At 43.6% G+C, this 13,762-nt stretch overlaps 2 protein-coding genes across 6 annotated transcripts; both read right to left on the bottom strand.

Annotated features, from left to right (window-relative positions):
- Positions 1-789: 789 nt before the first annotated feature.
- On the bottom strand, positions 790-4,069 carry LOC127767294 (uncharacterized). Of its 3 annotated transcripts, none has more exons than XM_052292596.1 (2): positions 1,710-2,772; positions 790-1,538 (listed from the first exon to the last, which is right to left on the bottom strand). In XM_052292596.1, the coding sequence occupies exon 1, from the start codon at positions 2,458-2,460 to the stop codon at positions 1,750-1,752; it is 711 nt and encodes a 236-aa protein (XP_052148556.1). In that variant the 5' UTR covers positions 2,461-2,772; the 3' UTR covers positions 790-1,538; positions 1,710-1,749. The 3 variants fall into 3 exon arrangements, with proteins under 3 accessions (XP_052148556.1, XP_052148549.1, XP_052148539.1); XM_052292589.1 differs by having other exon boundaries at positions 792-1,544; XM_052292579.1 differs by lacking the exon at positions 1,710-2,772 and adding an exon at positions 3,181-4,069 and having other exon boundaries at positions 799-1,544.
- Positions 4,070-5,797: 1,728 nt separating this feature from the next.
- On the bottom strand, positions 5,798-13,510 carry LOC127756820 (uncharacterized). Of its 3 annotated transcripts, none has more exons than XM_052282207.1 (19): positions 13,088-13,401; positions 11,529-11,566; positions 11,412-11,434; positions 9,770-9,876; positions 9,625-9,676; positions 9,473-9,557; positions 9,032-9,122; positions 8,736-8,774; positions 8,575-8,642; positions 8,416-8,478; positions 7,697-7,752; positions 7,525-7,598; positions 7,339-7,431; positions 7,154-7,255; positions 6,906-6,986; positions 6,728-6,819; positions 6,608-6,623; positions 6,420-6,530; positions 5,798-6,329 (listed from the first exon to the last, which is right to left on the bottom strand). In XM_052282207.1, the coding sequence occupies exons 1-19, from the start codon at positions 13,280-13,282 to the stop codon at positions 6,225-6,227; spliced, it is 1,491 nt and encodes a 496-aa protein (XP_052138167.1). In that variant the 5' UTR covers positions 13,283-13,401; the 3' UTR covers positions 5,798-6,224. The 3 variants fall into 3 exon arrangements, with proteins under 3 accessions (XP_052138167.1, XP_052138176.1, XP_052138160.1); XM_052282216.1 differs by lacking the exon at positions 13,088-13,401 and adding an exon at positions 12,456-12,611; XM_052282200.1 differs by having other exon boundaries at positions 6,608-6,819; positions 13,088-13,510.
- Between the last annotated feature and the right edge of the window lie 252 nt (positions 13,511-13,762).

Raw genomic sequence — 13,762 nt, 5'->3', positions numbered from 1 at the left:
GGGGGGTGACGGCGTGGCAGTCGGCGCTGGCGTCGAGGAGCTTCTTCCGCGCGTTGCCGAGCCACACCACCACCGCGTCCATCTTGTAGCGCCACACCACCGCCGGAATCCCCTGCAGGCGCACGGCGGCGTCGGTGGAGGTGAGCCAGCGGTCGACGTGGATGGTGGCCTCCATGGCCATGAGCTCCATGTGGGTGACGAGGCGCGAGGCCAGGGCGATGGAGTGGTTGCAGTCGTGGGCGAGGAGAGCCTCCGCGGCGGCGAGATCGGGTGGTGCGACTTCGACGATGTTGGCGTAGGCGGAGCGGAGGGCGTGGAGCGCGTCCAAGGTGTGGGAGTAGGCGTCGGAGGCGGAGACGGTGACGAGGCGCAGCGCCCCCAGCGCGGTGGTCGCCAGATGCTTCTTCACGGCCACGGCCTCGTCCTCGCCGCCATTTCCCGCAGCCGCAGCCGGATCCATCTCCATGGCTAGCTCCGATCGATCGCCTCTACTCTCTCTCCTATATTTTGCTCGCTCGCCTCTAGTCTCTCCGTGCGCGTGGTGGTGGATTCTTTGGTTCCATCCATGGATCGCCTCCATCTATATAGGGACGCACGCACGCACCCGTTAGTGTTGCGATTGACGCACACGGTTAATTTGTGCTCCACCGCCCAACGACATCCCCCGCTGATGCCGACGAAAAACGGATCGAAAAAAAAAAAGAAAACAAGGCAGTAGTAATACTCCAGTAATTACTAGCTACTGTTATTACTCCAGTTGTTTATCTTTTGTTTTCTTTCACTTTATTATTTCCTTCATATTTTTTTTCAATTACACCGAAAATGCACACTTGCACACCACCATACACCTACACCGTTACACCACACTCACATTTCCACGAGCATATGTATCCCTTGACACATGTTGAAAGAGAGATAGATGACAACTGCTAATCCTAACTCATCAAAATCCTATTGTTCCTTTTCATTTTAATCCACAAGTAGTATGTAGATTGTAGACTCATGGAGTACACCATAATTAAGTAATATCGTGGTTGGCGGTTAACTAGGTACTCACGATGATCATTAAAAACAACAGGTGCAGAATAACAAAATGGTGGTGTGATCAAATAACAATGTAGGTCGTTTACTCACAATGATCAAATAACAAAATGCCGTCGATTGATCATAACAGGCGTAGAATGTAATTGATCTGCCCGTCTACCTACAACCTTTTCTTTTTCTACTACTCCAAAGACAGGTTTGTAGTACTGCTTGGTAATTAAAAGCTGGATGGATACTCCAAAATTAAGTAGTCGTGCAGTCCAAAAGACTCAGAATTACTGCTACTAGTATACTAACTACTCCAGATTGACCACCTGATGATGGATCAATCGATGAACCAGACACAGCGCAGATGATAAGAAGGGAAAAGAAATTAGAAAAAGAAAAGCGGCCGGGCTTGAGCCTGAATTGGACCAATTAATAAGAAGCTGGGGATCCTTAAGCTGTTCAATTGATGATCCGTCGATCAATTCGCCTCCCTCTCCTCGATCCAGCTGTACCTATATCAAGTCACAGAAGAAGAGGAAATTAATTAGCTAAGCAGGAGCAAATAATTAATTAATTTGTGAAATTGAAGGTTTGAATTGAAGCAATTAGTTCTTAACAAGCTACTAGGCAATAGTATAATGGAAATGCTAACTTGGCATGCGTGCGTGCTTACGTACGTAGATCGACGGAGAAGAGGAGAGAAAAGAAGACGATTGATCAGGGTAGGTTCCAGGTGTAACCGAAAATCAAGCTGGCCTCGTTTTGAAGCTTGATGTAGTGGGCGTTGATGGCGTTGGCGGCGACGTTGCAGTAGGCGGCGGCGAAGTCTAACATGACGCAGGCGGCACGGAGGCGGTCGCGGGCCAGCGGCAGGCGGTTGTGGCGATGGAGATTGGGGTCGTTGCGGCGGCCGAGGAGGCGGAGGTAGAGGATGCACCTCTCAAGGTTGTAGTCGAGGAGGAGCGCGAGCGTGTTGTGGACGACGGACACCGCGAGCAACGCGTCGTCGAGGGTGCAGGCTGTGGGCTGCGGCGGCGGCGTGGGGATGGAGGCGAGCAGGTGGGCGGCGAGGCGGGGGAAGGGGTTGGCGGCGAGCGAGGGCAGCTTGGAGGAGAAGTCGGTGGAGGCGTCGGCGTCGGCGTGGCGCAGCGCGATGCGGAGCACGGAGGAGAGGTAGTAGGCGGCGTTGTGGAGGTGGATCGTGGCGTGGGTGAGGCCAGCGGCGGTGTCCCGGATGAGCCTGCAGGCGTCGGTGGCGGCGGAGGAGGACGCGAGGTCGGCGCGGGAGGGCTCGTCCTGGATCCCGTCGAGGGCGGCGCGTAGGGCGTGCAGGCGGGGGACGTGCACGGCGAGGATGTTGTTGGCCACGCTCATGCTCTTCGACATGCGGGACACCAGCTCCATCGTACTACTGCTCTTCAACGCCATTGCCGCCCCGCCCTGATCTCTCTCAGATGAAGATGAAGAAGATCCAAATGTGACGCGAAGAAGAAGAAGAAGATCTATCTATCAGAGGAAGAAGATGAAGGGAGTGGAATGGAAGGATGAGATGTAGAAAATGTGACGCGAAGGATTAATCCAAATTACAGAAAAGTAATTACAGCAAGTGCCAGGCCAGCCTGGCAGCAATAGAAAAGAAGAGAAGAGAAGAGACGCTGGGTGGGGCCCACCAACCAGTCACTCAGTACGTACACCTTCGTGGGGAGAAGGAAAGAAGAAAAGAAAGGCACAAACAAGGAGTAAAATCTGGCTCGCTGCAATGCAACGCAACTAGCGCTTGGATGGAGACAAAATTAATGAACTCCATTTGTATTGGGGTGGGGCCCATACGGCCAGGGTAAAGCAATGCATGCAACTCCAGCTCCAGTGAGATCATGAGAATCAAATGTTTGTTTGTTTCAATGTTTTCCTTTCCTTTACTTCTTTTTAAAAATAAAAAATAAAAACTACTACTAGTAGAGTACCAAAAAAATTTGAAACACTCCACATGAAAATCATTAATTAGGATTACCCAAGCAAGCAAGAACAAGAACTATTAATTCAATATAAATCGCAAGGGATTATATGCAGTGGCAATCAAGTAGTGGTAATATTGGATCAAAGTGATGAATGGCACGGCATGGATGGATAGAGCACAAGAAAAAGTACCAGGCAAAGGCATCAATCAGAATCGATATCAATCACTGGGATGGGGGGATCAGGTACGGTGGCGTTCTGCTTCCGCGCGCTGACATTCCGGGCGTTTGCCGTCGACGCCGCCGCCGCTGCCTCCGCCTTGAGGAGCTCGCGCACCGCGGCGTCCAGCGACTCGTGGGCCACCCCGAGCTCGCCCTCCGCGATCACGCCCCCCTGTTCCGCTCCGGCCACGCCCACCCTCTCCACCCCCTGGAAGCAGCGGACCACGGCGCGCACGCGGGCGCAGCACCGAAGGACATGCTCCTGCGCGGCTTCCGCGTGCTTCATGGCCTCATCCAGCTCCTCGGGGGACGGGGCGGGGGCGAAGGTGGCGTCGCCGGGCTGCTTCAGGGCATAGTGTTCCAAGTCGTCGGTGGCGAGGGTGAGGGTGACGTCCTCAGCCTTGATGAGCTTGACGAGCTCGAGCGTGGTCTTGATGCCGCGCATCCTCGCCGCCGCGTCGCCCGCCCCGGCCGCCGCGTCGTCGAGGAGCAGGAGCTCGGCGGTGATGGCGCTCATCTCCACCTCCCGAATCGCCCAGCTCGCCATCCTGCCGCTCACCACCTCCAGGGCTCCGCGCTGCTGCTCCAGCAGGGTCGAGACGGCGAGCAGACGGTTGCGCGCCGACTCCGCCGCCGACTCCTCCGCCTGAATGGATTCCATCACGTCGTGGTACGAATTATCCACCATCCTCTTCACAGCACCCGCCATCGCCCACCTGCTCTCCGCTCTCTCGTCTCGTCTCGTGTCTTGTGTTTTCTCTCTTTCCGCTCTCCGCGTGCTTTGCTTGTGTTCATCTACATGACTATACATCCCCTCAGGTTGGTTGCTTTATTACGTGTCAGATACAACTGCGCTGAAATTTCACTGCCTTTTTCTTTCAAACTTTTTTTTTTGAGATAATGCAGCTTCTCATAGATTAATTAAGATCAGACAGCAGTACCCCCCGAAGAGTCTCGGGATTACAGAACGGTATATATTACAAACTGTTTGCTCAGAACATTGAGCTAAAAGGTGAGCCGCAGCATTAGTTACACGATTAACATGAATGAAAGAGCAATCCAAAAAACCAGCCGCCAGGAAGTTTATGTCAGAGACAAGAGCGCCAACCATTGATCGGTCGCGTGCTCCAGACTGAATCTTTTGGATGATAGCTAGGCAATCTGAAGCCAAAACAATTTTCTGGTTACCCTCCTCCATCGCCGTGCGCAACGCACAGCGATAGCCAAAGCTTCTGCCATTTCAGGTTGGATACACCCCGAGTGTCGCTCATTAGCAGCGAACAAGCACAGCCCGCTGTGATCCTGAAATAGAAACCCCAACCCAAAAGAATTGACTGACTGGAAGACAGCAGCATCTGTAATTAATAAGAATCGTACCTTCAGGCGGAGGCCTCCATCTGGGAGCTGGCCGAAGAGCATCACCCCTAACCGCCTGCGCAGCACGGCAACAGTGTTGTTCAATCATCTCCACATAAGCCAAGATTTTCTGGATGACCTGTCTTGGATTAGCTAAGGTAGGACTATTCCTGGAGTGATTTCTAGCCTCCCATATATGCCACAACGTGACAGTCAGCGCCGTCTTTTGGATGCTTGAACTTCTCCCCAGGAAATCAAAAACCCACTGCTTCATATTTGACAGATCAGTCCTGCATAGCTTCAAATCAAAATGTTGCTTGATGCTATCCCAAATACATTCAACAAAAGGGCAGAGGAGAAAAATGTGCTTGATGCTATCCCAAATACATTCAGCAAAAGGGCAGAGGAGAAAAATGTGCTTGATGTTCAAACCTTTGATAGATCAGCCTTTTTCTTTCAAACTTTTCACATCACATCGTACGTTCAAACCCTTCATAAAGTACTCCCTCTGCCCTAAAATATTTGACGCGGTTGACTTTTTTAAACACGTTTGACTGTTTGTCTTATTCAAAAAATTTTATGAAATATATAAAATTATATGTATACATAAAAGTATATTTAACAATGAATCAAATGATAGAAAAAGAATTAAAAAATGCTTAAAATTTTTGAATAAGATGAGCGGTCAAACATAATTAAAAAAGTCAACGACGGCAAACATTTTGGGATGGAGGGAGTATTAAATATAGACTAAAAGAAAAACTAATTATACAGATTACAACTAATTTACGAGATGAATCTTTTAAACCTAATTACTTTATGATTTGACAATATGATGTTACAGTAAACATTTGCTAGCGATGGATTAGTTAGACTTAATAAATTTATCTCACAATTTACTAACAGATTTTTTTTATTAGTGCCCGAATACCCCATGCGACACCCTATATGATATCCGATATGACACACCAAAACTTCACACTTAACAATTCCAACATTCCAATCTAAACACCTGCTCTGAAAGCCTGAAATTCACCGCATTTTGACCCCCATATTACGCTAACAACTCCGATATTATTAGTACTCGCATTTTTACACAGCAGCATTTCGTTCTGCTGCATCAAAATGCACACGGACGAATATTTAAAATCCATTCACATGCCATTTTACTCGCCGCTCGTGAGATGACTAATACACATTACAAAATGAGAGAATAGTAAGCATAACAAACGTTGTTTGCCAATATATATATATAATAAAATTATATATCCATTCACTAGCACAGCAGGAGCAACGCAATCAGTCCCAGACAGCCCAGGTTCAGAGTAAAAAAAAAAATCACAAGATCACGATACTGGCGTATCAGCTACTACTATCTGCTATGGTAGCCAGCCGTCATGTGACACCACCACTGCCCAAGACATTTTCTGTGGCCTATCACCTGTACAACTAATCTGCGCGTTACTTATGCGTGCAGATTACCAGCAAAAACAAAACCCGTAATTAGTAGTATTGGATGCTCCCGCTCAGTAATAAAAGGTTCCTTCCTTCCTTCCGTATGTCTACCTATGATCCTTTCTCCTTTGTCGTACTAGTATGCTACGAGCTACTACTAACTAACACTGATGACAGTACTTGGCAACAAGGAGTTGCTGAAGATTAGTGGAATCTAATGCGCTTCTTCCTGGGAGTGTCATGAACTTGTGTCTTCTCACCATACATCCTCAGTTGTAGGTTCTCGAAGGCTTCTGACACCGCTTCAACCTGCACCCAATATTTCACTCAACACATTATGCAACTGCAAGATAATACATCCATGGTAAAGCGGCTCTGCCAGAATGTTTTGTCACTCACCAGCTCGGGCTTCTTGGCGTAGACCCGGACAATTCTGTCCTGGTTGTACGCAGGTAGCAAGTGGCTGACCCGCTCATCTGTGATGGGGAACTTCTCATCGCAACCAAAATCCTGGCTCAACAAGAATTCCTACTTTAGACCACATGAGAATTATGAGGACATTCCACTGTCAAGGCAGGTATAGTTACCTTAAAGAACTTGATGCTGGGGATAGTAGATATGCAGACCAACAAAAGTAACAGGTCAGAATCTGATATGTCGCCCTAAGAAATATAAGAGTCTGAAAAGTGGGTTTATAAATCAAAAACCTTTCAAGGGGATTATCTTTTCCACGGGTCAAATCAATCTTAACATTGCTAACAGCAACATCTTCTTCCTTCAGCAGCACCTTGGAAGATTTCTGAAGATGGGTAAAATCATAAACATACAACTAATATTCTTCAGGAAAAAAAATCAGATCTTCAGAGGATCAAAGTAGGCATGAACCTGTGAACAAACTATGTCTTGTGCGGTTATATTCTTAAAGTGCTCCAGCTTGTCCTTTGGAACAGAATATTCATTGCAGAACTGCAAGTTGAAAGAAAACAAAGTTGTTTCATACTACCACAAAAGGAAGATTTAGCTATCCAAGTACAAGATGTCAGACACATATTTTAAGCCACAATAGCTCTGATAAACATGTAAAATGATATGATAAAAGAACATAGTAAATTCATGACCGAAAGTAGTACTACCTTATAGAGCTCTCTTCGGCGAATACGTTGAATGATCCCTTTTGCTTTGTTCAGTTCATTGTTGGGAGCAGTTTCAATGCTTTTAATGATCGTGTCATCTAACTGAAATTTCCAGAGATGTTTGAAGTAAGAAGGCAACTAATAAAACAACTACATACATAATAAAAATTGCAATGATACCAAACCTTCCAGAAGTCCGCTGGATCTTGTGCATGCAAAGCTATTCCCAAGTATTCGTTAGCCTCAACAAGTGCATCCACAAGCATCAGTTCAACAGCCTAAGGTACATAACAATATATTAGAAGGCAATGGACAGGACAGTGTGGTTCTTTGCTGCACAAAAGTGGCCAGCATAATATAATTATCCTTACCTTGACTTTCGCATGTGTATAGACAGTGCGGTGAAGATCAGCACGTGTTGTAAACAATTTATGGATGCTCAAATCTGTAGTTCAAAATGAAAAGTTAACAAGTCAAGTGTCACATGATATCAAAAAGAAAAGGAACAAATAGCACAAAAAAAGAAGATAATAATAGACCTACAATCTTTGGCAGGGTAGCATATTTCATCACCCATGACTCGCATGCCTTGTAAGAGCCTGCAGTGCAAAAAGGTAAGAACCACAACAGCATGATAGCAAGTTAGTAACTGTGCCAGTACATGTCAAAATATATCAAATGGGTTATCAAGACAAAATATGCAGTAATTTGCTGCGGTCAGCAACAAATCACAAACATGCATATTTTTGCAAAGGAAATTATGCAACCATTCCAAAAGGTTAAAATACGCCGATTAGACCAAGTTGATAAAGAGTATGAAAAGACAAAGTACAAAGCCTTGTCTGAGCCAGCTAACATGTGCTTAAAACTCTCATTTACCTGTGGAAAAAATTATCAGAGTACCTATATTTCACTTTGATTAAATGACAGACAAACTTTCTGTGTTCTTCAATCAGATATCAGAGGGAAAAATATAACTGTAATAGTATAGAATCTTTCTTGTCTGTTTTAATACAAGCAGGGTTGATCTCACTAGAGTTTAATATCGGCCAAGGTGCGCCAATTGGCAAGTACCGTTGAATTGACGACTATCACATTAGCATTTATTGTAAATAAAACTTTACAGACAGTTTGTCTGATTTATTATTTCCTCAGTCATGTCTTATTTTCCTATAATATGATGTAAAACACTTGGTTAATTCTTGTATTCCTACTCTCAAATTTAACAGATTGGTTTAGTAAAACATGATAACAAAAGGTACCTCCAGTACTGGAAATTACAACCCAGACCACATGCTCTGCAATCACGGCCAATGTAGTCAAACCTGCATGGTTACTCTATCTTATGGCATATCCAAATGATTGAAAAACAAATGTCAATGCAGAAAATATCAGAAGTTAGAAGTATAGAAGGACCATACTTGTCAACATCGATACCATTCCGACCATTAGCAACAATGTCATAAAGAAAGTGCTTCTCCTTTGTGCTCTGTGAAGAAACAAGTTTCATTGCATCGAATTTTAGTACATCTATTTTCAACTGACAGATAACTAAGGCAGTAATACAGACTAAGGTACATACTTCTGTTGCAGTGAACTTAGAGCTGGCAACAATCATTTCCTGCAAAAAAAAAAAAAAAGAGAGAGAGAGAGAGGCTTGTCAAGATGTAGGGTTACACTTTGTCAACTTAGAACAGCACACATTTTGAAGTGAATACTTAAGGCTGACAAGAAAAAAGAGTGGAAAGGTCAAATTCATAGATTTTAAAACATTAAATAAGAGGTTCTAAGAGCCATTCTTCTTAGTGACAGAGGGAGATGGGTTAATCTGATGGCAATTGATAAATGCCACAATAACTGAATAAAAACGTGGATTACCATAACAATTTTGAGATGATCAGCTTCAATGTCTATTTGGTGTTTGTCGACAATGCTGTCCAGCAACAGTGCAGACATATTTTCATGGGTCCTGAATAGACAAAATGGACCAGTTTAATTAAGAAACCAACTGCAGTCTCACAATGTTTCAACAGGCTAACGTGCATGTGGAAGTGAAGAAATATGAGAAATTATCACCCTATGTCATCATATCCACATAGATACACACTAAAATTCATAGTTTGGATAGGAAGAAAATAGAAGTTGTAATGCTAGTATAATAATCATAGGACCAGAGTCTTTTAAGTGGTGTAATCCGCCATGACATAAATATGTATTGCTTTGAATTTTGAATCTTCTCATACTAAGGACATGGAAAATATATGTAAAACAACTAACAAATTAGAAACAACATAACCACATATATGAAAGGAAAATCACCAGGTTGATCCAGGAACAACACGAGGAAGAAACTCATGTTCAAACAAATGACTGAAGGGGCCATGTCCAATGTCATGCAAAAGGCCTAAACAGAATAACACAAGGATTGTCAATATGGAAACCTTGGCAGAGTTATGATTCAGTAAACAGACCTGCAAGTTTTACAGTTTGCATATCAACACGGTCAATGCCAAGCTCTTCTCCCTGTCAAAAGAAAAACAAAACTTAGTTTCATACAAAATAATTAAACTGCTACATGGAAATATATCGGTGGACTTTTTTATCAAAGGTAAGAACCTGGTACAGTCGAAGATTGTTCATAGCCTCCCCAGCTAGCCAATAGACACCTAATGAATGCTCAAAACGTGTGTGAACGGCTCCTGGGTAGACCAGATATGTAAGGCCTGAAAGGTACACAGAGCATGTTACCACAAATATCGATTATAAACTATGATAAATTAAAAAAAAAGTAGATATAAACATAGAGAAGGGCTCACATTATGTTACTTTGAGAACTAAACATTAGAACATTCAGTTAGCCATAATAGTAAGTGCTATTGCACAAATAATAACAGCAAACTAACCAAAATTCAGTAGCCATGGGACAGGTTAGCACTAATTATAAGCATGAGCCCATTTAGACAAATAAAAGAGTAAAGTCCATCACCGGTCCCTAAACTTGTACCGCTGTGTCATTGCGGTCCCTAAACTCGCAAATCGACCGTTCAGGTCCTCAAACTTGTTCAATTGTGTCATCCCGGTCCCTAAACTTGCATATCACTCGTTTAGGTCCTCCAACTTGTTCAGTTGTGTCACCCCAGTCTCTAAACTTGGATTTGAATATCATCTGGATCAAATAGGACGGTCTAAAGACTTTATATTTAAAAATAATTCATAACTTTTTCATGTGAACTCTAATGAAGACAAACTTTATATCAAACTTGTAGCCCTCGACGCGATCTACAACTTTGTAGTTGATTTTTTTTATTTTAAGTCATTTTTTGTCCCAAAATGTAATTTTAAAATTAAAATTTCAAAATCTATAAACATGCAACAATATTTTGGGACCCTAAACAGTTTTAATTCAAAAACTTATCAACTACAAAGTTGTAGGTCGCGTCGAGGGCTACCATTTTAATATAAAGTTTGTCTTCATTAGAGTTCACATGAAAAAGTTATGAATTACTTTTTGATATGAAGTTTTTAGACCGTCCTGTTTAGGGACCGGGGTGATACAACTGAACAAGTTGGAGGACCTAAACGAGTGATCTGCAAGTTTAGGGACCGGGATGACACAGTCGAACAAGTTTGAGGACCTGAACGGTCGATTTGCGAGTTTAGGGACCGGGATGACACAGCGGTACAAGTTTAGCGACCGGTTATGGACTTTACTCCAAATAAAATTATCCACAACAGTGAAAGGATATGTGGTTAACAGTAAATTTGATTAAAAATAACTCTGTGCAGATAGAGTAAAGGGGATAAAAAGAACCGGGCCTTCGGGATACTATTGTGGTGGTATCGCGACGTTTGGACTAGGTGTCACGGGAGTTTTTTTACCCAGGAGCATGGTTGGCGATCTAGTGTACGGATTGATAGCCACTAATATCTCTGTTTCGTGAAGGGGGTCTAGATAGGTCTTTCTTTGTGTGTGGATGTGTGCATCTTTTGCAGAGGCCAGGAGTGGGCTCAGTTGAAATGTATCACCTTGGTGTATTTGACTGACTTTTAATAAAGCTTCCATTATCGAAAAAAAAGAGTAAAGGGGATAAAATGTTTCCAGGACAAGACCCCATTGTGTAGCCTTAATTTTTCTAAACCCAAAAAGCAACAAATTACAATTATAAGGTTTGAAATTCAATTTAGATTTTGACACTTTCATCTATATTGAATACATTAGGCTAAAAATGATTTCTGCAATGATGATAAAATAACTCACCAAGTTGTTTTAGATCCCGCAGCCTGAATGACACAATGCAATCAAATGAAGCCATAACGAGGATGAATAAGTTGAATAAACAAACAATCAACGATAATTTGGGTTAATCAAAGTCACCTCTGAAACTCCTCCGTATCCACAAACTCACGAGCCAACTGCACATCAGAGAAAGTTATCGGTGTTACTGAGAAGGAAAAGTGGGAGGAACAGAAGTTGCTTAAAGCTTTAATGACTCAATGGCCAAATTAAATAGATAAATAACACTAATAAGAGAAACGATATGTCGGTGTGAAAACAGCACTCAGTATGATAAAGTGTCATTGTAGCATAAGCATCCAAAACGGAAAATGAGAGCGGGCTAATTGTTCACCACTGAACAAGTAAATGATTATTCACATGTATATGATTCAGCATGCCATTACTCCAAACCCTGAATGCATGTATGATTTAGACTTAAATACAGGGTAACAACCTGAAGAAAATACACAGTAGAACTGAAACATTTGTACTTCCAAGTTGAAACGGATGCAGGCAGGAAAAGGTAAAAGTGGGAATCAACAATACATTGACTTAGAATCATCAAAAGGTTTTAGTGCTAATGTTTAGAATCATCAAAAGGTTTCAGTGCTAATGTCATCATATACTAGTAGATACAACATGCGACACTACATGGCGGAAACTAAATGGGAACTGAATGTAAACATGATGATCATCCAACACGTGAGAACAAGTGCTATATATAATAAACTTTCCATTCGCACCATTGGTTGTTCTACCACCACATGACAAGGAGAGCACGTGTTTCAAACACATCAGTAGTGGCGTACACAAGGTAAAACTGCCAACCCACCCAAAATATATCTGAAAAAAAACTGAACAATTTTGTTCAGGTAGCCTAGCCCGTTTAATCTGAAGAGTGAAGACCAAAAACCCTTTAGAATGTCAACAATTAACAATAAGACCCCGTTAATTGAAAGCAGTCATATCTAAAAGGACCCAAGCGTCAACGAAGGAGTAATAAACAAGCAGATAATTTATTACTACCTCCATAATACCTCATGTCGCTGTGAATGTGGACGTAAAATATTCTAGTCAGCAAAGGTCTAAGAAGGAAGGAAGAGAGGAAGGAGCATAAACAGCTATTGCCCCTCCATTTAAAATATGAAGAAAAAAAATGCGCATGCGTCTCCTAGTAAACTAATGTTGACGCGCTACACCAACAGCAACACATATAGATGATGAAGCGAAAATAAATAAACCTGAAAAGAAAAGGGAAAGGAGAAAGTGCATGCACATGCAAGGCTACTAGAAGCACATGAATTAAGTGGAAATACACGTGGTGAGGATGCAATGTGTTCAATCTATGGAGGAATGGAGCACATAGAGACAGCGAGGACAATCGGAAGAAATCGCAGCAGCATCCATCCATCCAAGCATGGCACAATGAATCATCACGAAGGGACAAAAACATCATCATCCGAGTATGGAAGCAGTAACCGATCGAAAAGGGAGACAAAAACTAGCCCCAAGTTACTACTAGTAACCAAACAATCTGAAGCAAGCAAATGAACAGTAGAAGCAATATCCAGCGTGATGAGATAGGGCGAGACGGAGGGTTGGGGAAGAGGAACGAATCCCGCAGAATGGGATGGTAGGGGTAGGAGTAACGAACGAACCGGGTCGAGCGAGATGTTGCCGTGGAGGTTGTCGAAGACCTGCTTGGTGGAGCAGCGGTCGAAGCAGCCGTAGTAGTGGGGTTGCTTGATGGCCGCCGCCGCCGCCGTGGTGGTGGTGGTGGTGGTGGTGGGGAGCGGCGTGACGAGGGCCATGGCAGGGTCCTCCTCCGGAGCAGCGCCGCAGTACTCGCCCATCTCCTCCTCCGAGAATCGCGCGAGATTACGGTGGGGGCGAGCGCTAGTGGGGTTTGCAGCAGTTTGCGGCTGATGAGAGATGGGGATGGGGAAGGCCAAGAGGCAGGCGAGGCGATGAGAAAAAGGAAGGAATCCAGCAGAAACCGGGAGTAGATATGGAAGTCCGTGAGATTTATTAGGAGATGCCAATTTAATGCGGGAGGGATGTTTCATGTTTGCGCTTGGATAATAATTAATTAAGGTATGGAGGAGTTTACGTTTCTTGTGCGCGATTTAATTTAGGCAAGCAACACTAGCGAATAAAATGTTCTATCCATAGAAAAGAAACAGTATGATAAGATGCAACATGGATTCTTCCTTCCTTCTTTTTCTCCTCTTGCTTTCTAGTAGTCCTGCTTGTTTTGATTGAATGGATAATTAAGGAGGAGAGTACGTTAGGCAAAGCAAGCAAATGCTAGAATAAAATGTTCCATCCATAGA

Source organism: Oryza glaberrima, chromosome 1, assembly GCF_000147395.1.
Source record: "Oryza glaberrima chromosome 1, OglaRS2, whole genome shotgun sequence".
Lineage (NCBI taxonomy): Eukaryota > Viridiplantae > Streptophyta > Magnoliopsida > Poales > Poaceae > Oryza > Oryza glaberrima.
This window is presented reverse-complemented; position numbering and strand designations above follow the sequence as displayed.

Excerpts from the sequence above, each read along its gene's own strand:
- LOC127767294 (XM_052292579.1), bottom strand. The coding sequence starts at position 4,020 with ATGTATAGTCATGTAGATGAACACAAGCAAAGCACGCGGAGAGCGGAA.
- LOC127756820 (XM_052282200.1), bottom strand. The coding sequence starts at position 13,495 with ATGAAACATCCCTCCCGCATTAAATTGGCATCTCCTAATAAATCTCAC. Across the intron at positions 9,677-9,769 it reads ACAATCTTCGACTGTACCAG|GGAGAAGAGCTTGGCATTGA; the intron begins GTTCTTACCTTT and ends TTCTTTTGACAG. Across the intron at positions 8,479-8,574 it reads AATGGTATCGATGTTGACAA|GTTTGACTACATTGGCCGTG; the intron begins GTATGGTCCTTC and ends GTAACCATGCAG.